At 38.6% G+C, this 26,687-nt stretch overlaps 2 protein-coding genes and 1 pseudogene across 2 annotated transcripts; 1 reads left to right on the top strand and 2 right to left on the bottom strand.

Annotated features, from left to right (window-relative positions):
* Positions 1-10,998: 10,998 nt before the first annotated feature.
* Positions 10,999-14,529, top strand: LOC104243186 (large ribosomal subunit protein eL43). The gene is made up of 5 exons (XM_009798342.2): positions 10,999-11,116; positions 13,605-13,644; positions 13,913-14,001; positions 14,095-14,177; positions 14,265-14,529. Exons 1-5 carry the CDS (start codon positions 11,114-11,116, stop codon positions 14,326-14,328), a joined length of 279 nt encoding a protein of 92 aa, XP_009796644.1. The 5' UTR covers positions 10,999-11,113; the 3' UTR covers positions 14,329-14,529.
* Positions 14,530-15,224: 695 nt separating this feature from the next.
* LOC104243185 (uncharacterized) lies at positions 15,225-19,037 on the bottom strand (annotated as a pseudogene).
* A 4,049-nt stretch (positions 19,038-23,086) lies between these two features.
* Positions 23,087-23,482, bottom strand: LOC104243188 (uncharacterized). Its single transcript, XM_009798344.1, has one exon. The coding sequence runs from the start codon at positions 23,480-23,482 to the stop codon at positions 23,087-23,089; it is 396 nt and encodes a 131-aa protein (XP_009796646.1).
* Between the last annotated feature and the right edge of the window lie 3,205 nt (positions 23,483-26,687).

Here is a 26,687-nt window from a genome sequence, read left to right as displayed (position 1 = left end):
CGCGAGGAGGCCGATTTGAGAGGCAGGGGAATAGCGAGCTAGAGTTTTGGCCGGCTTGAGGTGAGTAATGATTGTAAATGATAGTCCTGAGGGTTTGAAACCCCAGATTGCACAACGTAGTGCTATATTGAGGTGAGACACGCGCTTAATGGCGGGCACGATGTCAATTACTATTGAGGATTGCGACTTGATCCATCCCGATTGACGTTTTTACCGCATATTTGACTGAGACTTAATTGTTATCATCATGACTGGGGCTTATTGCCATATTTGGGCTTCGTGCCGATTATTTGAATCTTTCGTGGACTTTTATCATTGTTTCCTCACTATTTTAAAATACTACTTGAACTCAGTCCTATTGATTTACACTACTTTACAAACTCAGCCACTTTTACTTGAATTTGAGACTTAAATGATCTTTCAAATGTTGTTTGGGCTGAGCACTACTGTTTTACTGATGCCCAAGGGACTTGTGATGATTTCTGGACTGAGTGAGGCTGAGGGCCATATGTGAGGACATGCTGAATGATATGAGATATTTTCTATGCCACGAGGTGGCTTGAGTGATGTGAGGCCGAGTGCCGAGTGATGTTGCCATGAGGTGACTTGATATAGCGCTTGGGCCGTAAAGGGCCCCATCGGAGTCTGCACACCCACAGTGAGCATGGGTACCCATATGGTTGAGAGTGAGCCCGAGGGGCTGATACTATGCTGAGTGACTGAGAGTGAGCCCGAGGGGCTGATACTATGCTGAGTGACTGAGAGTGAGCCCGAGGAGCTGATACTATGCTGAGTGACTGAGACTGATCCCGAGGGGATGATACTATGCTGAGTGACTGAGAGTGAGCCCGAGGGGCTGATACTGTTCTGAGCTAGTTACACTGTGCCCGAGGGGCGGATTTCTACTTGTTATTTAAATGTCAAATTACCTGTTTTACTTGGTTTTAAGGGATTCCTACTGATTTCTCACTATTTCACTACCTTAAATGATTTTTACTGCTTTAATATAGAACTACTTTGTGCATTTACATGTTTCATGCTTTCAGTCATTATTTATAATTATTACTCACTGGGCCGGAGTACTTACATTACTCCCTGCACCGTGTGTGTAGATTCAGGCATAGCAGAGTCCGCACCTGAGCACTGATTCCTTCCAGACCAGGCAGCGATTTGGAGTTACGAGGTAGTTGCTGACGTTCGCAGCCCCTTGTCTCCCCTATCCTCTATCATTTATGTTTTCTTCAGACTATTGTATCGGATTCCATACTTCGTAGACTTATAACAGATTTTGTAGTAGCTCATGACTTGTGACACCCCGGTTTGGGCTGTGTCGGGATGGTTTCCCTTTTGTTATTATCGTTTTTTCCGCAATTATGGCTATATTAATCATGTTTTAGACTTGTTTATGTTAATTAATTGTTAAAAGAGGTGTCTCATTCGTTTTGGCTGGCCTTGTCTTCAATAGAGGCGCCATCACGACCGAGTTCGAGAATTGGGTCATGGCAAGTTGGTATCAGAGCCTAGGTTACATAGGTCTCACGAGTCATGAGCAGGTTTAGTAGAGTCTTGCGAATCGGTACGGAGACGTGTGTATTTATCCTCGAGAGGCTGCAGAACCTTTAGGAAAATTTCATATTCTTGAATTCTTATCGTGTGTCCTTGATTAAGCTTGAAAAGTAACTCTTGAAATTCCTTCCACGCGTTCGCATGCGCGCATGAGCGCGCAGTATCAGACGTGCCTTGATGGATTGTGATTCCCTGATCGAGGGGCGAGATGTGATCTCTGTGAGTTTGATGTTGGGCCAGTCTGGAAAACTTGAGGCCGGATCTTTGTCTGTGGCTTGAGCACCGAGGTGCTGATTGTGTGAGCAAGTGTGTTGCACTTATATATTTAGTATTGCCCCTATTAGTGGAAGTGACTGCTGGATAACTGTGTGGTGAGTATGTTAGTATTGCGAGATGTATCTATGCGACTTGGAAGTAACGAGGAAGGCCGGCTGGAGGATAGAAGAACTATTAGGTGCTTGAATTCCATCTTAATTCGAAGTATAGCCCTGAGTTATAGGCGCGTGAAGGATCTTTTCATGTTTTCCAGTTGAGAGTGAAGTAAATTTTATGTTGTGGTATGAGTTCAGACTCAGGAAGACCAAGTGACTGTGTAATGTGTATGACAGTGGAAGGTATACAGAAATGTTAGATTGAGGCAAAACAGGTGGGTTATCGCCTGCGGAGTATTCTGAAGTGATGTGATCCTTATGTGTATGTTAGAATATCTCATGTGTAAGTGAAAAGTGCATGTTGAAATTTGAAATTTCGGGTCGCTTAAGAGAGTGGGCTTAACTATTGCAGGGATGAATACGAGATTTGCAGAAGATTTAAAATACTAGATGATCTGTGTTTTCACAAGCTTACAAAAGGATTTGAGCTTAATCTCACTAGGGTATTGTGTCATTAATAGAGTATAAGTGTTATGAGTTATCGAGTGTATTTTGATCTATGGCACCGAGCCAAGTGGGGGAGTCTGATGTGAGTAGTTGGTTGCACGGTTAGGCGCTATGTTGGTTCCAGTTTGAGGCGTACGGGCGAATCAGTTATGGCTTGCGGAAATTGAGACCGATGATGACTCGAGTAGAGGAAATTTTTTGACAAAGGTTATATTATGCTTCATAGAGTAAGAAAAATCACGGGATGTCTTAAGTTGTTGTTGGTAAGGAATGCTCGGTGCATAGAGCAGGAAGTTGCCTGGATGTGTTGGGACGAGGATTTCATTCTGCGGTGTCAGAGTGCTAATGAGGCATGGGTGACTCTATTTGTTTGATTAGGCTAATTGCAGTTTGAAGAGAGTGAGTGACTCTCGAGAATGGTTCTATTGTGTTCGAGGTTCTACATGTAACAATTGGGTATGTTAAAGTTGTATATAGGGTTAGAAACTGTGTTTTCATGGGAAGAGGTCAAGACTTGTGATATTTTTATATTGAATATAGGACTCTATGTATCAGTATCAGGAAAGCAAAGGTAACAGATTTAGATTCGCAGGAAGTTCCTCAGAGTAAAGTGTTCTGGAATGTGGTGTTTCTGGGAGTAATTGAGTGAGTATTCAACGGATTATAGGTCTTAGACAGTGTGGTCTTGTGCTTGGGTCTCGTATGGTAAGCCTGGGTTGAGGAATTATAGTGCTACAGCAAGAGGGAATATCCAGTTGAAGATGAATCAGAAGGAAATTAGATAGATGGAGTAGCTCGATAGTAGACCGGGTTAATTCTGTGCGTGTGTTCGGGGTAATGAGTTCTTGCGGGCATTTTGCAGCGATGCTTTTAGGTTTTGATGACTTGCTTAGCTTGGTCGAGTTAGAAGGATTCAGTCCTGGCAGGCCTGATTTGTGCAAAGGGAATTCGAAGAGTTCCTGATGGTTTTTACTGCGGTTTGGAGATGTATATTTTCTATGGGCATGCTGAGCATGGGATGTATAGTGATTTTTCTTCTAGATGGGACCAATGGAAAGTTCGTGACTAGTTGAGTACGTAGATGTCTGTGGCTCGGAAGGGAGATAAAGTTCTCATGTTATCCTAGGATGGTATGGTATATGCGGTATGTTGTGAGGATTGAGATTTGCATGTGTAAAGTTACGGGCAGTTCTGAAAGGAAGTTCATGAAACCCTTAAGCAGCAGGTAGCCTCAGATGATTAAGGAAATTGTACTATTAATTGGAAGTGATTTGACGAGAGTATATGTTTTAGTAGAAGGGCAATGTGATTAAGTTAATGGCATTTCGGTAGTATTGCGGCACTTTCTTGTTAGACCGACTGGTGATATTCGGGATTGCTTGGTGGCACAGGGAAATTTTAAAGTATCTATCGTGGGATGATTGGTTATTAAAGGTGTGGCATGTGTTCGGACGACGAAATTGGGATCGAATATGGTGATTCATGTTCCATGTGGATGTGGAGACGGAAGTTCTCATATTCAGGTTATGATGTGGTTGTAGATCGCATGTATCGGCACTGTTTAGCAACTACCGGGATTTGGAGGCCCGAGTGGATCTTTCTTTGCTTGGTATATTAGATTTTGGATGTGATGTTGGGGCTTAGACTGGTTGTCTCCATGTTGGGTTATTCCGGACTATTGCGCTTTGGGCTATGCCGGAAATGCCACGGGTTGAGTGGCGAGGTGCGTCGGGTTATGTTCTAGTAGAGTGGTTTATATTTCAAGGACCCAGCGGACGGCTGGGAAGGATTGCCTTTCTTAATTGGGCCTTCATGATGGATGTCAGTGCAGAGGTTTCTACCATTGATTCAGTTCCGGTGTTGAGGGACTTTTCGGATGTGCTTCTTGTGGCCGGGCATGTCGCCGGGCGAGGTTGTGATTTCGGTATTAATTTGGTGCCGAGCACCATATCGTATGGCTCTGGCAGGAGTTATAGTAGTGGAAGGAGTAGCTTCAGGCTTCATTGATAAGGAGTTCGTTGGCAGGCCAATGTGGATGCGTGTTCTAGCTGAGTCGGCTTAGTTGGCCCCAACCTGTATTGTTGAGGGACATGTTGATTCAACCATTATTGAGCTTACTAACGATCTGGGAGATCTATGAGTTGCCTTTCTGTGTTGCGAGACGTTATGATTTGTTGGTTATGGGCACATATGGTGCGGTTCTATTGGGGTTCATAGTGGAAGTCGAGCGGGAAAAGTAATTGGGTGTTGCTCGGTGGATGGCGTATAAGTTACGTCCTATCGGGTCTGCGAGGTATATGTTCCTTGTTTCACCGTGGGTGTAGTGATTTGCTTTGGTTCCAGGCGTCAAATTGTGCACGGTTGTCAACTTCGAGCATAGTGACTTGAAGTGTTTCATGTGGAATAGTGTTTGGATAGGATCGCGCATTTTGTAGCGAAGCTATGTGGAGATATGACCTTGCGGGTTAGATTCGGGTGTTCTATTTCTATGATGTGAGACGGGTCCTCAGTTTTGTGTTGTGGTAGTACGGGTGAGCTTGAGGTACAACTCTTCATTTGAGTCATTTTCATGATTTGAGTATGTTCGGACCGTTGCTTATTGGTGCGCATATTATGCAAGTTGTGGCTTAGGCCTATATTGACATGTCATGTCGCCAGAGTGGTGTGTTGGATTAGAGGAGATCGTTGGGATCATTAATGAATATGAATGGATTCGATTTCAGCATGTTAGAAGGATAATATCGAGGTTCCGCTCGGAAATTTGCTATGGTATTTGCCAAAGGAGAAGTAACTTCATGAATGGTTGACTTGAGAAATGGTCGTGGTTTAGTGCGTATTTCATTTATCGTTTGCAGTATATGAAAGTGTTGGAATGAGACTTTAGTTGATAAGAGGTTTTCTACCAGTATTCGATTGTTGTGGGCAGCTTCTATGAATAAAAGTTATCGCTACGAGTGTTTGAGTTATGTGGTATATCATGGGATTGCTCCCGAGGTTGCAGGCATGGGTTATTATAGCCGATTCGGGTCTATTCAGAGTATAGGTGTGATGTTTTGATCATATTGATGGTTTCGGAAGTGGAAATGTGGTTCTATGGCTTATGGGCCATACTGGATTGCGTAATTTTAGTTGCAATGTGATATCGGACCTATATGAGATAGGGTGACATGGGATCACCCCCGGGTATATGAATGGTAAAGTTATTCAGCTATGGGTTGGCTTTTAGAACAACTCTGGGTACGTTCGAGGACGGACGTGTGTTTAAGTGAGGGAGGATGTAACGACCCAACCGGTCGTTTTGAGCTTTTACACTTTGATCGCCCATTCTCGGGCATGACTTTCCCTGTATGATGTATTATGACTGATGTAAATTGTTGGTTTTGGTTTTCGCGGAGATCGGTATGAATTTGAAAGAACAGTCTTAGTTGAAAGCTTTGAATTTGAAAGGTTTGACCAAGAGTTGACTTATTTGTATATGAGCTCAGAACGGAATTTTTATGATTTGGTTAGCTTCGTTGGGTGATTTATGACTTAGGAGCATGATCGGAATTGGTTTTGGAGGTCCGGTGTAGAATTTGGCTTGAATTGGCGAAGTTAGTATTTTGGCGATTTCCGGTTGGTAGGTGAGATTTTGATCTGAGGGTAGGAATGGAATTCCGAGAGTTGCAATAGCTTCGTTGGGTCATTTGGGATGTGTGTGCAAAATTTCAGGTCATTTGGACGTAGTTTGGTAGGGTTTTTCATCGAATGCGTGTTTCGAAAGTTTTAGAAGAACTTAAGCTTGAATTCGATGTGAATTGACGGTTTTGTTGTTGTTCGAGGTAATTTGATGATTGGAACAAGTTTGAATGATGATTTAAGATGCGTTGGTGTGTTTGGTTGAGGTCCCGGGGGCCTCGAGGTGGTTTCGGATGACTAACGGGAAGAGTTTGGACTTGTGTTGTTGCAGATTTTCTGGTGCTTCAGGTATTTTCGCACCTGCGGTTTGGGGACCGCAGGTGCGGTGTCGCAGATGCGGGTTGGGGGTCGCAGAAGCGGAAAAGGCAAGGATTGGCTGGGACCGCAAATGCGGATAGGGAGTCGCACCTGCGGAGCCGCAGATGCAGCTATTGGACCACAGATGCGGCCAGGCGGAACTTAATGAGGTTCCGCAGATGCAGAGTATCAACCGCAGAAGCGGCTATTTGACCGCAAATGCGGTTATGGCTGGGCAGAAGGTATTTAAGTTCTTCTTCGCGAATTTTGAAGGGTTTCTCATTTCTAACTTCGGACTTGGAGAATTTTGGACGATTTTGAAGAGGGATTTCAAGGAGCTTCGATAGGGTAAGGATTTTTGGATCTAAAACACAATCCTATGGCGTTATTACATGAATTAAGACCGGAAATTTAAGAGGATCATGGACTAAAAATGGAGGTTAGGGCTTGAACTTAAGAGAGTTAAGATTAGGGATTTGAGGGATCAATTGAACTCCGATTCTTGTGATTTTTATATGTATGAACTCGTGGCGAGATAAGGAATCTAATGATGTAAAAATTTCTGAGTTTCGAGAAGTGGGCTCGGGGCTCGGATTTTGCCAATTTCGGAATTTTTGATATTTTTTGATTGTTTTCGATTGGGTATTGTTCCCTTAGCCTATTGTGACGTATTCGTTGTGGTTTTGGTCAGATTCGACGTGTGAGGAGGCCGATTTAAGAGGCAAGGGCATAGCGAGCTAGAGTTTTGGCCGGCTTGAGGTGAGTAATGATTGTAAATTATGTCCTGAGGGTTTGAAACCCCGGATTACACAATGTAGTGCTATATTGAGGTGAGACACGCGCTTAATGGCAGGCGCAGGGTCGTTTACTATTAGGGATTGTGACTTGGTCCATCCCGATTGATGTTTTTACCGCGTATTTGACTGAGACTTAATTGTTATCATCATGACTTGGGCTTATTGCCATATTTGGGCTTCGTGCCGACTATTTGAATCCTTCGTGGACTTTTATCACTGTTTCCTCACTATTTTGACATACTACTTGAACTTAGTCCTATTGATTTACACTGCTTTACAAACTCAACCACTTTTACTTGAATTTGAGACTTAAATGATCTTTCAAATGTTGTTTGGGCTGAGAACTACTGTTTTACTGATGCCCAAGGGACTTGTGATGATTTCTGGACTGAGTGAGGCCGAAGGCCATATGTGAGGACATGCTGAGTGATATGAGATACTTTCTATGCCACGAGGTGGCTTGAGTGATGTGAGGCCGAGTGATGCAAGGCCGAGTGCCGAGTGATGTTGCCACGAGGTGGCTTGATATAGCGCTTGGGCCGTAAGGGGCCCCTCCGGAGTCTGCACACCCACAGTGAGCGCTGGTACCCATATGATTGAAAGTGAGCCCGATGGGCTGATACTATGTTGAGTGACTGAGAGTGAGCCCGAGGGGCTGATACTATGCTGAGTGACTGAGAGTGAGCCCGAGGGGCTGATACTATGTTGAGGGACTGAGAGTGAGCCCGAGGGGCTGATACTGTTCTGAGCAAGTTACACTGTGCCCAAGGGGCGGATTTCTACTTGTTATTTAAATGTCAAATTACCTGTTTTACTTGGTTTTAAGGGATTCCTACTGATTTCTCACTGTTTCACTGCCTTAAATGATTTTTACTGCTTTAATATAGAATTACTTTGTGCCTTTACGTGTTTCATGCTTTCAGTCATTATTTATAATTATTACTCACTAAGTCGGAGTACTCACATTACTCCTTGCACCGTGTGTGCAGATTCAGGCATAGCAGAGTCCGCACCTGAGCACTGATTCCTTCCAGACCAGGCAGCGATTTGGAGTTACGAGGTAGTTGCTGACGTCCGCAGCCCCTTGTCTCCCCTATCCTCTATCATTTATGTTTTCTTCAGACTATTGTATCGGATTCCATACTTCGTAGACTTATAGCAGATTCTATAGTAGCTCATGACTTGTGACACCCCGGTTTGGGCTGTGTCGGGATGGTTTCCCTTTTGTTATTATCGTTGTTTCCGCAATTATGGCTATATTAATAATGTTTTAGACTTGTTTATGTTAATTAATTGTAAAAGAGGTGTCTCGTTTGTTTTGGCTGGCCTTGTCTTCACGAGAGGCGCAATCATGATCGGGTTCGGGAATTGGGTCGTGACAGTAGAGTTAAAAGCCTACAAGAGTAGATCGTGGTTTTTTTATCCCCTTGCGTGGGATTTTTCCACGTAGAAAATCTCTTGCCTTCTTTATATTCAGTCTTTATTGCATTTTACGTATCATCTCATAGAGGACCAACTACTCTATTGTTTGGTGGACTCATATAAACTAACATAAACTTAGATGCAATTTGTTTATATGATCCATAGTGTATTATGGAACTTATTACTGTAAAATTTTACAGCAATGAAGCATTTATTTTAAAGATTTTCTTAAGTACTAGGAGTAGTATATATTGATAACATAATAGATATAATCAAGATGTTCTTTGAGTTTTTTGTGCAAGTCGCAGCAAGTTGTTTAGACAGACGATTTTTAAGTTGTCACGTTTCTCTTTTCCGAAATTAATTTGACTATCTTCAAAGCTAAATTAAATTAAATTGATTTAATATTTTAAAAATTAAAATTAAAATATTTAAAAGCTATATAAAAAATACTATAAGTTGTAATTTTTTTATGTCAATATGATAAAAAAATATATTTTAAAATATTAATCAAAATTCACATAATTTAAATGTCAGAAGAAAAGAATGCGTAAGTGGCTATAAAGTGGGCGTTACTTATTAGTTATTTGCTTACCTCATTACCACTTCAAAAGTTTATTATATACAATTGAAACCAAACATCTGCCCCACCCCAAAACCTCACAAACCAAACATATTAGATTGTAAGATTCATATTACTTAAAATTAAATACTATGATTGTTGCAATATTATTCGGGCTTGATTATTTTCTTGACGCAAATTTATTGTCTATAGATAGTAATAGCGTGGGGTAGCCACATTTTAGCTATGTAATTGAAAAATAATCACTTTCCTTTAGTTTTAAATTCCCTGGGTGAAAAACTATGATAATATCCTAAAATTTTATGGAATTTTTACCTCCTATAGCAAAGGTTAACACCTTATTTATTTTAAATAAATATCATTTTAAAAAATTATATTTTATAGATATTTTTTAATGTTTATAGCAAAATATCTAATTTTGATTACCTCCTATCCCTAAGCCACTAAATATGTTATTCGGTTACACTATTTTCTTTCTCTCTCTACTTTGATACATGCCATTCTCTTCCCCTATTCCCTGAAAACACGATGCTCAATCTCAAAATTCCTCTCACCCACATCACCTACCGCTAGTCACAAACGGTGATTTTGCCTTCTCTTTATTCTTCTGATAAGCTGCTGAGAGTGGATATATTAAGGATTTAATTAGTTGAAACTCATTGTTCCTAAAGAATCTATCGATGGCCTAGGTTCTTACTTTAACCGTTATTGTTCTTATATTCCTCTTTTTCTCATTCAGTATTCTAAGATGCAACATTATCAAAAATGATATGCGACGTCTTGCATGATTTTTGCTCGGCTACTGTATAGGATGCGTGAGAACAGTGAGATTCAGGGTTTTTGCTCGACGGCGGATTCGCCGGAAATTAGGGTTTGTTCTTGAACAAAGACGATGGAGTTTGGGGCTGAGCAACTTGATTTTCTGTTAATATATTTCAATGTATTTTCAACGTATCACGCTGTATTTTCATGTCTTTCATTGTCTTTTTTTCATTATAATTCAATGTATCTCGCTGTATTCCATGTATTTCATTGTATTCACTGTCTTTTTTTCCATTGTATTTCAATATATCCCGCTATATTCTATATATTTCATTGTATTCACTGTCTCGCTATATGCCATGAATGTATTCATTTGTTTTTTTTTAATTAATATAATTTATGTATTCAGATGTATTATATAATTTCTCTAAAGATTGCTATATTTTTGGGGTATTTTTCGGTTAAGAATCTTTTTTATAACTGAAAATACAAATTTTGTGTATTATAATTGAGTTTGTTGAGTTATATTAGGAGTCTATTATGTTAATTGATTCACTTTCCATTTAAAAACAGCGTAATCCTCTGTTTCACGCCGTGAATACAATCGAATACAGTCGAATACAATAATCTGTCCAGCTGTAATCCAATATTTCACACCATGAATATAGTCGAATATACTCGAATACAACAACTGATTAGCTGGACTTCCCTGATTCACGCCTATTTTTGCTACTGTATTCATGAATACAATAGCTTAAATACATCTAATACTTCTTATAACAACAGAAAACGTATCTACAATCCGTAATATAGCAAATGGTATCTATAGATAACTAATTACCACTAAAAGATAGTGCTTTATGAAAATTTCTCAAATATTATAGGCGTGACTAATTTTAATTACGAGTATTGAAAAGTGGCTATAGGTGAATTTTATCCAACAAACTGGCCAATAAGGAATAATTGGTAAATGGGCCTGAACATGACACTGGGCTTTACGGCAAAATCACACTCGAATTTGGGCTACCTATTCAAACGCCTAACAAGGATTTAACAGATTCTTTCGTAGCGGATTCTAGGGTTTGTTCCGCTGCTGCGTCTCTCTCAGGGTACTTCTGTAATTCGTCAAAATGGTAATCTCTCTTTTACTCTTCTACAAGCAAATTCAGACTTAGTAATTTTTGTAGATTTTTGAGAAATACTCGTCAAAATCATAATTAATCACGAAACAATTAAATTCGTTCGCTTTACTGTTATGATTTTGTGAACCACTCATATTTTACTAAGGCCATCTTCAACCTTACCTTCATTCCCCATAATGGGGGCAATTTTTGGGGTAATTTAGCTCCCACATTCCCTCATTTTTGTCCTCAAAATGGGATGAATAGTGTTCCCTCAAACATGGGGTACGCTATTCATCTCCCCATTACTGTTCATCACTTTTCTATTATTATTATTTTATTATTTAATTTTTTAATTTATCTCTTTATATATACCTAATTATGTTTATGTAATGACTTTATAATATTAATTTTACATCAACTTTGGTGTATAGTTTTGATAATTTAATTTTTGTGCATTTATTATTTTTATGTAAAATTGTAACTTAATTTTATTATAAGTTATAATTGTACAAAAAATATATAATTATCTCAAAAATGAATGGTATAAAAGATATAATTTGTTTAATGGAAATTAAAAAATAAAATTGAAATGAAAGGTAATAATATAATATAGAAGATAGGGAAGAATATAAAAAAGTTTGGGGAAAAAAAAAAATAGGGGAATGATTGGAGTAAGTTGGAGATGCCCTAAGATTTTCAGAACTTCGAAGTTTGAACTGGTTCATTTCTACGAGAATAAATAGATGACAAATTGTTGAAGGTGCAATGGGTTATCATTTCAAATGATACTTCAGTGTCGCGATACAATCAGTATCAAAACTAGTGAAATTATGATGAATCTTTGAAGTAATGCCTTATTAGTTTGGGATCGATGCGTAATTGATTGACTGCTTGTGGAAATACTTCTTCCCTTCCAGTTTATCTTAAACACCTTTTTTTAGCTCGTTTAGAAAAAATAACACTTTTAAGCTTTAAAACAATTAACTTTTCCGCTTCTCATTTTAGTATGATGCTTTTATAACCACACAAATATTATGATATGTTTAGACCATAAGTTTTAAAAGTTTTATAGCAACAAAATGTTATGATATGTTTTAGAGCACAAGTTTCAAAAGTATTTATTTCCTTTTTAGATTCCGTACCGATTCAAACTATGTCATTAAATTAGAATAGAGGGAGTACCTTGTTAGTTTGGGGTTGAGACGTAGTTGATTGACATTGATTTGATTGACTAATAAAGAGAAGTCAATTAGAAATGTGGTTGATCGTATGGAAACTGCTACAAGATATGGAATTTAGATGGTAAAAACTTACCCGTAATCGGTGAACCTTATCAACTTACCACGAAGTGATTTAATAAAGTGATAATATGCATTAATTAACAATGATTAAGTAAAAGAAGTCTATATGCAAACACATATCATGCATCTATTTGTTTGGTATAAGTTTCTACCAAGTTAACTTTGTTTGAGATGCTAACCGGGGTTTTTTCTTGAGAGAAATATAGCTAGGATCCGGCTTGTGATGCATCTTGGATTGTTTCAATTTTTGTACGTAGTTGGTCCTCACGCTAGTCCACCTGTTATCTATTTAATATGTGTGGGGACTCTAAATCATTTAGTGGAGGCTCAAGCATGTCTTCAATGTTTAAATTCCTTTATGGTGATTGGTTCCAACCTAAGTTGCTCTGACATGGTAGTTTAGGTGCCGCACCTATGTCGATACGACACTAGTATAGGTGTTGGTATGGGATCCGTACCGGATCTGGTCAAACAATTTTGGGTACTTTGACCGCGACAGACAGAAAAATTTGAGTCGAGATACAATTTGATTCGCAAAATCAAAACCAAAACCAAATTAGGGTAAATTTGAAAAAAATAGCATATCTTATCTAGGAAATTAATCCTTTACTTATCTACCACTTGGTAATAAAAAAGAAATTCACACTCTACAAGCTATACGTAAGTATTCCACAAAATTTATCATAATTTCGAGATATTTTTATATTTTAATTTTTTTTTGAATTATTTTTAGGTGGATCTCCACACCCATATCCGTATCCCCGAATCTTAGAATTTACATCTCGAAGGATCTGACTTCTAGATCCGCACCCATGTTGGACACCCGCACTCGTGTCCGAGCAACTTAGGTTCCAACATGTAATCAGGATTGTTGGAAAATTGTGTACAGTTTACGACATTAGCTGTTATACCTTAGATTGCTTGTGTTTGAAAAAGGTTATGGGGAAGGAGAGGCTTATAAATTATGGGCATGGCTCTGTATTTTTTCGTTGCGTGGGTGGAAGAGTTTACTGAGTTGGAAAGATTTGTCATAGACTCAAACCGTCGGTTTCACAGGTTGCTGCTGTTTTTCCAGTAAATTTAATGTCTTAGCATGTAGTGTTCCATTATATTGTTTTGGAGAGGCTGCATTATATTCTTTCCTTCTCGATTTAGTTTGATATACTTGTTAAACAACATTTTCCTGATATATGTAGACCAAGAGAACCAAGAAGGCCGGTATTGTCGGGAAGTATGGTATGTCTCTAAAATGCTATTGTACTTGTGTCATTACGGAAAGTTAAATATGTTTAAGAGAATTGTATGAAATTTCCGAGTTGAAGCTCCGAGCTGATAAACATGGATTTTCACCAAATTGCATATAGATTTGTCCTTAACCATGCATTGGAGACCACAAGCGGAATTCCCTAAGAGTTTGCTGTAAAAACATAGTTTCCATATCTGCATGTAGATTAGTCCATTCTACGTCTAATTCATGGCTTGGTATAACATTGTGTTTTTTCAGGTACCCGTTATGGTGCTAGTTTGAGGAAGCAGATTAAGAAGATGGAGGTCAGTCAGCACAGCAAGTATTTCTGTGAGTTCTGTGGAAAGGTACAGCTTTGCTTATATGTTATTTGTTAGTTTTCTGGACCCTGTATTCATAGTTGCATTGATAATAATGTTAATTAGATTCTGGCATTGTAGTATGCTGTGAAGAGGAAGGCTGTTGGTATTTGGGGTTGCAAAGATTGTGGCAAAGTCAAAGCAGGGGGTGCCTACACATTGAAGTAATTTTTATCTGAACTGATTGCTTCTATGTTTCTTGTGTTAAGCAAGCTTTGAAGCACTAATGACTTACTTCCCTTCTTTTGCAGCACCGCGAGCGCTGTGACTGTTAGGAGCACCATTCGAAGGCTTAGGGAGCAGACAGAGAGTTAAGAGGCCCAGTTTAGTTCTTCTGGTATTTAATTTGGAGATACTTTCACTGTTTAATGCAACACTTGAGCTTGTATTAAATGCTTCATCTTGCCAGTAGTGATCTGCATTTTGTCCTGATGTTTTTATTATCTAAAAGAATGTACCGGTGTTCTGAAATATTTGATTTTTTGTTAACATCTGAACACTATTCCTAGACTCAAATGTTCATTCCTGGTTCCTTTCCAGAAGGTGAATTATTCTTGTTTAGGCCGTTCACGCAATTGTTTTTTACTTAATCTGAATTCTGAAGGCCTTCAAGAAGTTAATGTCCTCCATGAACTGCCATATCATTCCTTATTTTCTCGTTTGAGCAATCTGGATTTGGCATTTACGTGCAAAATATTTGCCTAGTCTACTTCCAACAAAAATCTCATTACCTCCATGATAATTCAAAACTTGAAAGTAGTTATTCATTACATACTCCCTCCGTTTTAATTTAGATGAAGTAGTTTGACTTGACACAAAGTTTAAGGGAAAAAAACTTTTGAACTATGTGGTCCTAAAAGCTTATAGGGCAAAAGCTTTATTGGGTCATGACATTTCTGTGGCTATAAAAGATTCGCATTATGGGTAACGTATGTAAAACGAAAAGTTTAAAGTTAGAATTGTTTCCCAATGTAGAAATGTGTCATTCTTTTTGGAATGGACTAATAAAGAATGACACACTTTCCTTATTAGTCTGTTCCAAAAAGAGAGAGTTCTTCCTTCTCGAAACTGCCAAATAATAGGTTAGAAAACAAAAAGTAATGTACTTCCTCTCTTCACTTGTCAAGTGAAGAGAATATTTGACTAATCTTTAAAGTTAAATTGGATTAAATTTTCTTAATATTTTTAAATTAAAATTTAGATATTCAAAGTACTATAATTTGTAATTTTTCTCATATCAATGTGGCGAAAAAATACATGTTAAAATGTTGGTCAAAGTTTATGTTTAAATCCTCAACCGCAGCCCCAGAGAATAGCTACAGACTAGGTTTTCTATATTCTTTTCTTTTTTCCGTTTCATTGGCACTTCCACAGATTCTCAAGTCACTATTACACTAAATGCCGACTGGGTAGAGATTATCTCTGGACACCAGCACTCAGATTTACTACTAGCTAAATATACAAAACAGATGAATGAAAAAAGGTAGGCTAGCGGATAGCATCATCCACTTTGTTCACATTAACAAGGCCATGATGCAGCAGCTTGAAGATTTGCCCAACTTTAGACAAGGCAAAAATCCAGCAAACTATATGACCAGCTACCCCTTGTGGCGCTAAAAGGTAATAACAAGAGAGTCATCATGGACAAAAAGGTGTGATTAAGAGGGTATTTTAGGGACTAATTCCCTCGCATCTGCTTGGGAAAATGGATGACCATTTGATGGCTTAAACTGATAACATTCAGTTGAACATTGGAAGGTCATCACTGTTCCTCCGATGATGCATTTGCTTTTGCACAGCTTTCACCGCAGCTACTCTAGCTGCATTGGCTGCTCTGTTGGCTGCTGCAACTGCCCTGTTCGCTCTCTCATCAACCTTAGTCACATCGTAGGCCCTCTCTGCTGCTCGTCGTGCCTCCTGATGGAAAAGCAACCAGCGTTTGGTCAAATTAAACCTGCATTTTCCTTTTCCGAACCTAATCTTTTAGAGTGTCGGATTATAGAATAAAATGACTAGGACAAGTAGTCCATCGAAAAACTTGAAAGACTAATTACGTCAGTATATAATCCTTATTATGTGTTGGCAAAGAAGATATGAGCAGCCAAGAAAACTAGTGCTACTCTTTTGCTATATCTAATTTACCTGTACAGCATTTAGTACTTTGAAGTGGTAAACCGCAACAGGAGATAGAGGATAGGAGGTATTCTGTGTGCTTGGAATGTGGAGGACCCCATTTTGCCAATGACCAGCCTGGGTTTCCCCATTCCTAAAAGTATACATCCCAAGCCCTTGCCTCCTTCCCTCCAGGCTCCTTCATACCAATGCCCATTTGCAAAACAATATACTCCAAAACCATGCATCTTATCAGCAAAATATTCTCCAGCATAAGTATCTCCATTCCTTTTTTGAAAAGATAAAACCAAGTCAATGGCAGGAAAAACAAAAACAAAAAAAACATATTACTCTACCGCAAACTGAAGGGTTCTTCAGATAAAAACTATGCATAAGTCTCAATTATTCGTTTTTTCAGCTTTATTGGTGATAAACATATCTAACTCAAAAGTTTCAAGCGTCAGATATAGGCATACAGCCAGAGTCATTGACAATTTTAAAGCACTTAGAATCACTAAAATGAGAAAGAAGCTCTTCGAAATAATTATAATGTTCTACTGACCACTTCAACCTTTCAACTTGATCCAAATATACCACTTAAAGCATGGATCTCTTAGACTCACAGAATGGAATTAATTGTCAAGAAATGTGGACGCGGACGTTTCTATGGTGTAAGTTTCCCAATGTACTATGTGTACATTTCATGGTGCTTTTCAGGTTCTATAGGTGATTAGCGATTTGCTTAAATTATAAGAAATCTGGACATGTGCCTTCATTAGGTGGAATTTACCAGCGCCACTTTTCCTTAAGTCGCACAATATACCTCCTAGGAGTGATAATTAATTTAGCAATTGAAACTACATAAATAAATGAAGTTGCTGAGGCAAACAAATTCAGAAAGGATCTTCACGAAATCTTTTTATAAAAAAGAAATGCCAAACAATTGTTATTCCTTGAAATGATCGTGCTCTTTCTGTCTTTGACTTATAATTAGTTGATTATGAATCTTCTAGAACCATACATGCTGTACTATGAGATGATCCATCAGCAATTAGTTTCTCTAAAGGGAGAATAACTGTTCTTTTTAATCTATTCAGAAGTAAACATATAAAGGTTGTTCCCTTTCAGTTACACCAATATGATCATTTACTCCTGCTTCTTTTAACAAACCACATCCTTCTTGTTAGTTCAGAAAAGAACAACCATACAAATAGAAATTTATACAGTGACATCCAGTAGAAAAAAGTTACCCTTCACTCCATTGGGACATAAAGCAAAAAGCTTAACGAATATCGTCGTCATCCTCTAATCATGATAATAATTAATAAGAATTTCAAGGTCACATGATCTGCTTTACATAATATATTATCCACAAAACAGCAATAACTAAACTCAACTTTACTGCTTGAGATGATGTACGTATATCTAAGGTGTTTAAACTGTCTGCATACACCAAAAATGCACCACCTTTCCCAATAGGCTTGCACCACCTTTCCCAATAGGCAAACAACTAGATAAAATGCCATGATCAATACATTATGCATATAACACATATGGACATTGTGAAACATCTCATACCCAATAAGATTTAACAGGATTACTTCAATTTGCTGATGAAAAGACGCCACCAAATTCAACCAAGGAAAAATTCACACACGAAAATATGAAACCGAAAACATCAATGACAACAAATTACCTGAAGTGGTAATGTCCAAAGCCATGCTTAACTCCCCACTTGAATTCACCAACATACCTGCTCCCGTCCTCACAAGTATGAACTCCACACCCATGACTTTGTCCATTAGACCATTCCCCAGCATATACATCACCTGTATAAAACCTATAAACCCCAAATCCATGCCTAAGTCCTTGCCTATATTGTCCCCTATATCTGCTCCCCCTTGCCCATGTTTCCACCCCATAACCATCATACTTCCCATCAACCCAATCCCCTTCATATCTCCCACTCATGTAATAGTAATAAACTCCACTTCCACTACACTTCCCTTTATGAAACTCCCCCTCAAACACATCTCCGTTACTGTATGCCTGCACATAACAACCTGAAGTATTTACCTTTTTATCAATTCTTGGCCTTCACCCTATTGACCAAAACACTGGTAAAGCATTCTTGGACACTTGTTTTGATGAAAAAACCTTAATTGGAGGCAAAGACTTAGCCAAGAATAAACGAATTGAGGGGAATTTTGGAAGTGCTAAATTCAGTGTAAACAAAAGGGCTGCTGAAAAAGCAAAAGCAGAAAGAAAATCCAAAAAGAAAGAATATTTTGGACGTGAAACCAAGAAATAGAAGAAGGGAAGAGAAAGGAGGAGTATGAGCCGAATATGGCAGGGGTAGAAATGGAAATTGCTCAAGTTTCTACATGGGTGTTGACCCTTTACAGAGGAAAATTGATATTTGTGAAGAGAATTGGATAAAGTTGGAGTCTTTATGAGAGATTTTGAAGGGTTGTTTGATGAAACACCCAAAAGGGGTCTTTTATGTGGGGTGGTAGGGGAAATTGCGTCATTATTGTCATTATCAATGAATATTTGAATAGCAGTATGATCCTGATATCCAGGTGAAGAAGAAGGTGACACAGAAGATGAGAAAATCAAATGTTGGGGACCAGAGTTGAAATTATGGGAATTTGAAGGGTGTTTCTGATGAAGAGAAGATGAAGAAGAAACAAGGGGCGCTGTAGGATTGCAATCGGAAGAGATGCAGCAAATGCTTTCTTTTCCAGTTTGCAATTCAGATTTCTTCTGATGCATTACCTATAAATAACACCAATCAAAGAAAAGAAAAAGAGGAGAAGAATCTTCCTTATCTACAAACTTTACTCTCCAAATTCACCAAAAATTCTTCCTTTTCTCGTTTGAAATTATGTTTCCAAAAATGGGTTGGTTCTTTCTTGAAAAAAAAATTTCTCCCTAAAGGCTAAAGGTAATATTCTTCTACACAAAAAAAAAAAAAAAAAAAAACGGAAAAGGTCATATTTATTCCTGTACTCTTTAAAAATGGTTATATTTGTCCTTCGTTATACTTTTTTGATATATTTATTCTTACCATTATACTTTAGGATCATATTTATCCATGTACTCTTCAAAGAGGGTTACATTTGTCCTTCGTCATACTTTTTGACATATTTATCCTTACACTTATACTTTAGGATCATATTTGCCCCTCATCCATTAAATACTCATGTCCCACCTTTGTTTTCCTACCTATATGGATTTCTTTTTCCTCCAATTTAAATATGGTCAACTATTTAAGATAATTTAATCCGCCCACCCAATTTAAATATGGTCACCTATTTAAGATAATGACACTATTTCAGCTCCATATTTTTCGGATAGCAGCGGCAACATATTGGCAAACAAGAACTTTGAACTCAAAATCACTAATCTGATACAGCTTACAATTATTGCAGTAACCAAATTAAATTACGAGAAGTTGCACAACAATGAAATTAATGACAAAGGTCCGTGCTTAAAATAGAGCATTGCTAGAAGCCTAATATTGTCTAGGATGGTTTCCTCAAACATATTTTTTCTCGAAAAGAAAATATTGCTCCCTCCTCTCATTTTATATGAAAGAATTCGATTACAAGGGTCAAAACATCTAGTTTTTTTTGTGATTTGGGTATATAATTTTCATGTTTTCAAAAATAAAATAAAATTACATATTTTAAAAAGTATATCTAAATAATTCAACTTTTTGGATGGCAGAGTCATGATTTAAAGTTTATGGGTTATGATCTTGCTCATAGCTCATTTTAGTTATTAAGTTCATAATTAAATATTTATACATATTTAATGTATTTTCTAATAGAACACAAATCTAAACAAAAGCTATAGAGTTCATTCAAACCATACCTAATACTCTAGCTCCACCCCTTATCTTCGACCTGGTTTAACATAAATCTACAATGACGAATAATATTAGAGTAATGTGAATTATCAGAATAAAGCCACTATATTTTATATATTGGCTGCCCAAAGACACAAATAAGTGCAGACAACCAAATTATGGTTTATGGTTTATGGTTAAATTAAATTATCTTAAATAGTTGACCATATTTAAATTGGAGGAAAAAGAAATCCACATAGACACCATGTAGGAAAACAAAGGTGGGACATGAGGATTTAATGGATGAGGGGCAAATATGATCCTAAAGTATAAGTGTAAGGATAAATATGTCAAAAAGTATGATGAAGGACAAATGTAATCCTCTTTGAAGAGTACAGAGATAAATATGATCCTAAAGTATAATAGTAAGGATAAATATATCAAAAAAGTATAACGAAGGACAAATATAACCATTTTTAAAGAGTACAGGGATAAATATGACCATTTTCCAAAAAAAAATAGAATTGTGTTTATAGATATATGTTGGAAGTGAAATTATGAGCCCGTTTGGCTTAGCTGATTTAGAGTAGCTGATAAGCATTACGTGCTGAAAAGCACTTTTAAGTGCTGAAACCGATTTAAAAAATAAGCAGTTACGTATTTGGATAAAAGTGCTGAAATTAATAATATGCAGTTGAAGAACTGGGTATACGAAAAGTTTTGTTTTAAAAAGAAGTATTTTAGGGATAAAATAGTAAATATTTTGGTCAAACTTAAAGTGCTTATAAGCTGAAATTTGATAAGTTAGGGTAGACCAACTTATGACTTTTGGCTTATTTTTGGCTTATAAGCACTTAACTTATAAGCACTTTTAATTTTACAAAATGCGTAGATAAGCCAAAAAGTGCTTATAAGTCAGTTTGACCAGCTTATAAGCTTAGCCAAACACCCTCTATGTGTGTTTTGGAAAAGAAATAAGAGATAGTAATGGGAGGAAAAAGTTTTTTGAGTTTAAAAAGGTAAGGGGTACTGGGGTGGGGTAGAGCGGGGGTGGGGTGAAAGAGATTTCTCAATTCTGCGCGTGGAGAAAAATCAGTTTAAAACTAGAGGCGTACGAGTTCTTGTGACAAAAGCTTATCAAGAGGTTAAGTCTAGAAACTAATACTACAACAACAACAACAACAACTACCCAGTAAAATCCCACAAAATGGGGTCTGGGGAGGGTAATGTGTACGCAGACCTTACCCCTACCCTGATAGGGCAGAGAGGCTGTTTCCGAGAGACCCTCGGCTCAGAAAAAAGAAAAAGAGAAGGAGACAATTCATTAGTAACTACAGTAGAAACCATAATAGTAATAGAAGCATAACAACCAAAAGATAAATAACATGCAATAACAGTAACCAATAACTAAGGCCCAGGGCTAAGATAAACAGCAAGGATAGTGTGGATTCAACATAAACTGCAAGCTATTTAAGATCAGCCCTAATCCAACCCCGCCTCACCCCCGGTATGAAGTACGCAAAACTCTACTACCCCCTAACCTACAACCCTAATGCTTGACGTCCAAACCTTCATATCAAGGGCCATGTCCTCAGAAATCTGCAGTCATACCATGTCTTGCCTGATCACCTCTCCCCAATACTTCTTAGGCCTCACTCTACCTCTTCTCGTACCCACCACAACTAACCGCTCACACCTGCTTACCGGAGCATCAAGGCTTCTCCTCCGCACATGCTCGAACCATCTGAGCCTCGCTTCCCGCATCTTGTCATCCATACCCACCTTCTTCTGAATATCCTCATTCCTAATCTTGTCTATCCTAGTGTACCCGCACATCCACCTCAACATCCTCATCTCTGCTACCCTCATCCTCTCGATATGGGAGTTCTTAACCGGCTAACACTCTGCCTCATACAACATGGCCGGTCTAACCACAGCTCTATAAAACTTACCTTTGAGTAACGGTGGTACTTTCTTGTCACACAAGACTCCCGATGCAAGCCTCCATTTCATCCAGCCCGCCCCTATACGGTTAGTGACGTCCTCGTCGATCTCTCCGTCCCCCTGGATTATCGACCCAAGATACTTGAAGCTATCTCTCTTGGGGATGACCTGTGATCCAAGCCTCACGTCCCTGCCTACTTCCCTTGACTCAGCGCTAAACTTGCACTCCAGGTACTCTGTCTTAGACCTGCTCAATTTGAAACCCTTAGACTCGAGGGTCTGTCTCCAAACCTCCAATCTCTCATCAACACCGACCCTCGTCTCATCAATTAGAACTATGTCATCAGCAAATAACATACACCATGACACACCCCCTTGAATATGGTGTGTCAATGCATCCATCACCAAGGCAAATAAGAACGGGCTAAGTGCAAAGCCTTGGTGTAATCCCATAACAACCAGAAAATGCTCTGAGTCGCCTCCCACAATCCTAACCTTAGTCTTAGCTTTATCATACATGTCCTTGATTGCTCTTATGTAGGCTACCGGCATACCCTTTGCCTCAAGACATCTCCAAAGCACCTCCCTGGGACCTTGTCATACGTTTTCTCCAAGTCAATAAACACCATGTGCAGATCCTTCTTCCTATCCCTGTACTGCTCCACCAACCTCCTAATAAGGTGGATAGCTTTCGTAGTGGAGCGACTCGGCATGAACCCAAACTGAATATCGGATATAGACGTCGTCTTCCTCACACTCACCTCCACCACCCTCTCCCAGACTTTCATGGTATGGCTAAGTAACTTGATACCCCTATAATTGTTACGGCACTGGATATCACCTTTGTTCTTGTACAACGGTACCATTGTACTTGACCTCCACTCCTCCGGCATCCTCTTCGTCCTAAAAATTACATTGAACAACCTAGTCAACCACTCTAATCCTGCTCTACCCACACATTTCCAAAACTCAACCGGTATTTCATCTGGCCCGGTCGCTCTACTCCTACTCATCTTGCGCAAAGCCCACACGACCTTCTCCACCTTAATGCGCCTGCAATACCTAAAATCTCGGAGTCTCTCCGAATTCCCCAAGTCCCCTAGCGCTATATCCCGGTCCCCCTCCTCGTTCAAAAATCCATAGAAGTACGTCTGCCATCTCTGCTTAATCTGGGACTCTCCCATCAACATCCTTGTCTTTGATGCACCTTACTTGGTCCAGATCCCGTGACTTCCTCTCCCTCGCTTTAGCTAGCCGAAACAACTTCCTGTTCCCGACTTTCTCCCCCAATTCCTCGTATAGGCGGCCAAACGCTGCATTCTTAGCCTTCGTGACCGCCATCTTTGCCTCCTTCCTTGCCACCTTGTACCTCTCCATATTCGCTCTTCTTTCCTCCTCGCTTGTGCTCCCTGCCAACTTCGCATATGTTACCTTCTTCGCCTCCACTTTACCTTGGACTACGTCATTCCACCACCAGTCGCCTTGGTGCCTGCCGGAAAAACCCTTCGATATCCTTAAATGTACATTCTTTAGTTTTGTCCATGAATCATGATGGCTCATTCTTATTGCTCAAAGTGTCATTACAATTTTTTTTCTTTTCTTTAATCTGAAATTTATTGGCCTAAGTAATTTGGTTTGTATCTTATAAATAGTCTATAAATGAGAAAACACTCTCATTCCCTAGCTTGAATTCGAGGCTCTAATTAACACATCACTCTGTTACGCCCAAATCCCACTAAGGTTATGATGATACCTAACATCGTCGGTTAGGTGATTCAACACAAAAAGTACACAAGAGCAAGATAACTCATAACCAAGCCTCACAGACAAATCATAAAATAAGTCGATACATTAGGCTAAATATAGAATATATAGTCAACCCTGAAACTGGTAATATGAGTCATCGACTAAGACGGAATAATACATCTGCATTCAAGTATGGCAGCTCATCACGAATTATGTCCTGCTAGTATCAGGAAAAAAATCTGTACAAAAATATGCAGGCGTGTAGTATGAATACGAAATTAACATGTATCCAGTAAGCACCTAGCTGACCTCAAAACATATAACGATATGCTTAGATAGAGCAAATGAAACGATGCGCTCTATCACGACTACGCAAATCCCATGCATGTATCAATGCATCGCTAACAACATTGTCGCGACTCAAACTCTCACCGGAGCCATAATGGTGCCTAACATTGCTTGCTAGGCAAGCCAACAATTTCACAATAATAATACACTCAAATACCATAAGTTAATAATCCCAACAACGGTAATATTATAAAATATCTAAAGATAGAAACAATAACACAACTACAACCATTCCAATGATCTGATGTCAACGAATACATGAGCACTACATAATCTCAAAATACAGAGTCATTCCTCAATAAAAACTTTCTAAATGGTAGAACAACGATAACAAAGACACACAAAAGAGAACTTCAAGGTGTGCGAACGACATATCAGCTATCTCATAGTTTCCACAAGCTGGTACCGATGCGAGCTCTAGAAATTACCATGTTCAGAAGTACCTGGATTTGCACATAAAGTACAAAGTGCAGTATGAGTACAATCGACCCCATGTACTCAATAAGTAACAAACCTAACCTCGGGTTGAAAGCAATGTCGGAAGGAATTTAGTGCCCAACACAAATAATCAATAATAACACATGATATAATGATGACAGTAAAAGTAAATAACTCAACATATATCATGTTCAGCTCGTCCACAAATACAGAAAATTAGACATGTTTTTCAAGTATAACAGTCAAAGCCCAATCTTTCACCAAATTTACTAAAATATGAGTTTATCAAGAAAACAATATTTTTCCAAACTTTCAACAGCAGATAAGACATTTTATTTATCATCTAGCATGAGAAAAAATATATCTCTATGCACACATGTCAAATATACATGTCAAGTCAATAACATTACAGTGAAACCATCACGTATACTCTTACTGAGAACACTTACGGTTCTTGGCACAAATGCCCCTCACCATCACACACAACCATACTCAACAATGTACGGGTGCCTAGCACAAATTCCCCTCATAAAATACATATACAACCCTATGCCTGCGGTCACTGTAATATCAGACTCCGAAGGGGCGGATCCTTGCCCAAGTGCTAATCAATAATCAATATAACCGTTGTAGTGTGCAATCCGATCCAAATATCAATTTGTTGCGGCGTACAACTCGATCTACTATAAATCACAATACGGCTCTATGACACATATCAGTCATCAACTGCTCAAGTTTCAATGGCTCACATCTCACAGAACTCAGCCCAAACAGTATCACACACAGAAGGAAACAACATCATGTGATAGGACATACAAATAATGTACAAAGACTGAGACATAACATGCAGACGAAGAATTATGACTGAGAATAGGACTGCAATTAAGGCAAACAACTCAAAACAACAAGAATAGCCCTATCATATCTCAAACAAATAAGTACATAGCCTAGACATGATTTCTAAGACGAATCATAGCTCAAATGATCATACAAGTAGATAAAATACTGATATAATGAGGCTTGAAACCAAATAAGTCTTATAGTAGCCTAAAGTCTACCCGGATCATAAATACCCCGGTGTACGCAGACATGCCCGTCACCTAGCACGTGCTCACCCCCAACATATCCCAAGTATCATAGCCTACATGGATAATTACCCTCAATCCAAGTTTAGATATGTTACTTACCTCAAAACGCATGAAGCAATACTCTAAAAGCCCTTCCTACGCGAATGGCCTCCGAGCAACTCAAATCTAGTCAAAACAACTTAATATCATCAATAGAAACCATAGGAAACAACCTCAAACAATAAATCTAAGATCTTGGTTCAAATATGCAAAGTCAACCCCGGGCCCCCACCCCGGAACCCGTCAATACTCACAAATCCCGAACACCCATTCCGATATGAATCCAAATATATGTGTTTCATCCAAATCCAACCTCACATCGACTCTCAAATCATCAATTTCACTTTCTAAAATCATAGTAAAAAATTCCCAAATTTCACCTTTAATTCATATAAAATAGGTGTAATAATCCATGGGTAATCAATATCTAACATAAAAATTAAGTAAACATCACTCACCTCTTCAATTACAGTGAAAAGCCTCCCAAAAATCGTCTCTAGCCGAGCTCTACAACTCTAAATAATAAAAAATGACCAATCCTTCGAAATCACATAGGCTGCCTAGTGATTCCGCATTTGTGGTCCAATTACTACATCTGTGGTTCCATATTTGCCGTCAAAATCTTGTATCCGTGAGTTCACTTAAAAAGCTGACATGCCGCTTCTGCGGACACCAAGCCGCATACACAACTCCACTTTTGCGGACAAATTCCACATCTGCGGAACTCCCCCTTGCCAAGACAAGATCATACCTGCACATCCCATGCCGCTTCTGTGGCTAAATATCCGCATATACGAAAACACCAGAACTCAAAAATCTCAGCAAGCCAGCTCAATCCAAATGATTCGAAACACACTCGAGGTCCCCGAGACCTCGTCCAATCACACCAACCAATCCCAAAATATAACATTGACCTACTTGAGGCCTCAAATCACACAAAACAACATCAAAACTACGAATCACCCTCAATTCAAGCCTAAGGAACTAATAAACTTCTAACTTCCAAAACTCATGCCGAAACACATCAAATCAACTCGGAATGACCTCAAATTTTCCACACAGCTTCCAAATGACACAAGGGACGTGTCCAAATTCCCAGAACCATA

The sequence above is a fragment of the Nicotiana sylvestris genome, chromosome 8 (genome assembly GCF_000393655.2).
Source record: "Nicotiana sylvestris chromosome 8, ASM39365v2, whole genome shotgun sequence".
Classification (NCBI taxonomy): domain Eukaryota; kingdom Viridiplantae; phylum Streptophyta; class Magnoliopsida; order Solanales; family Solanaceae; genus Nicotiana; species Nicotiana sylvestris.
This window is presented reverse-complemented; position numbering and strand designations above follow the sequence as displayed.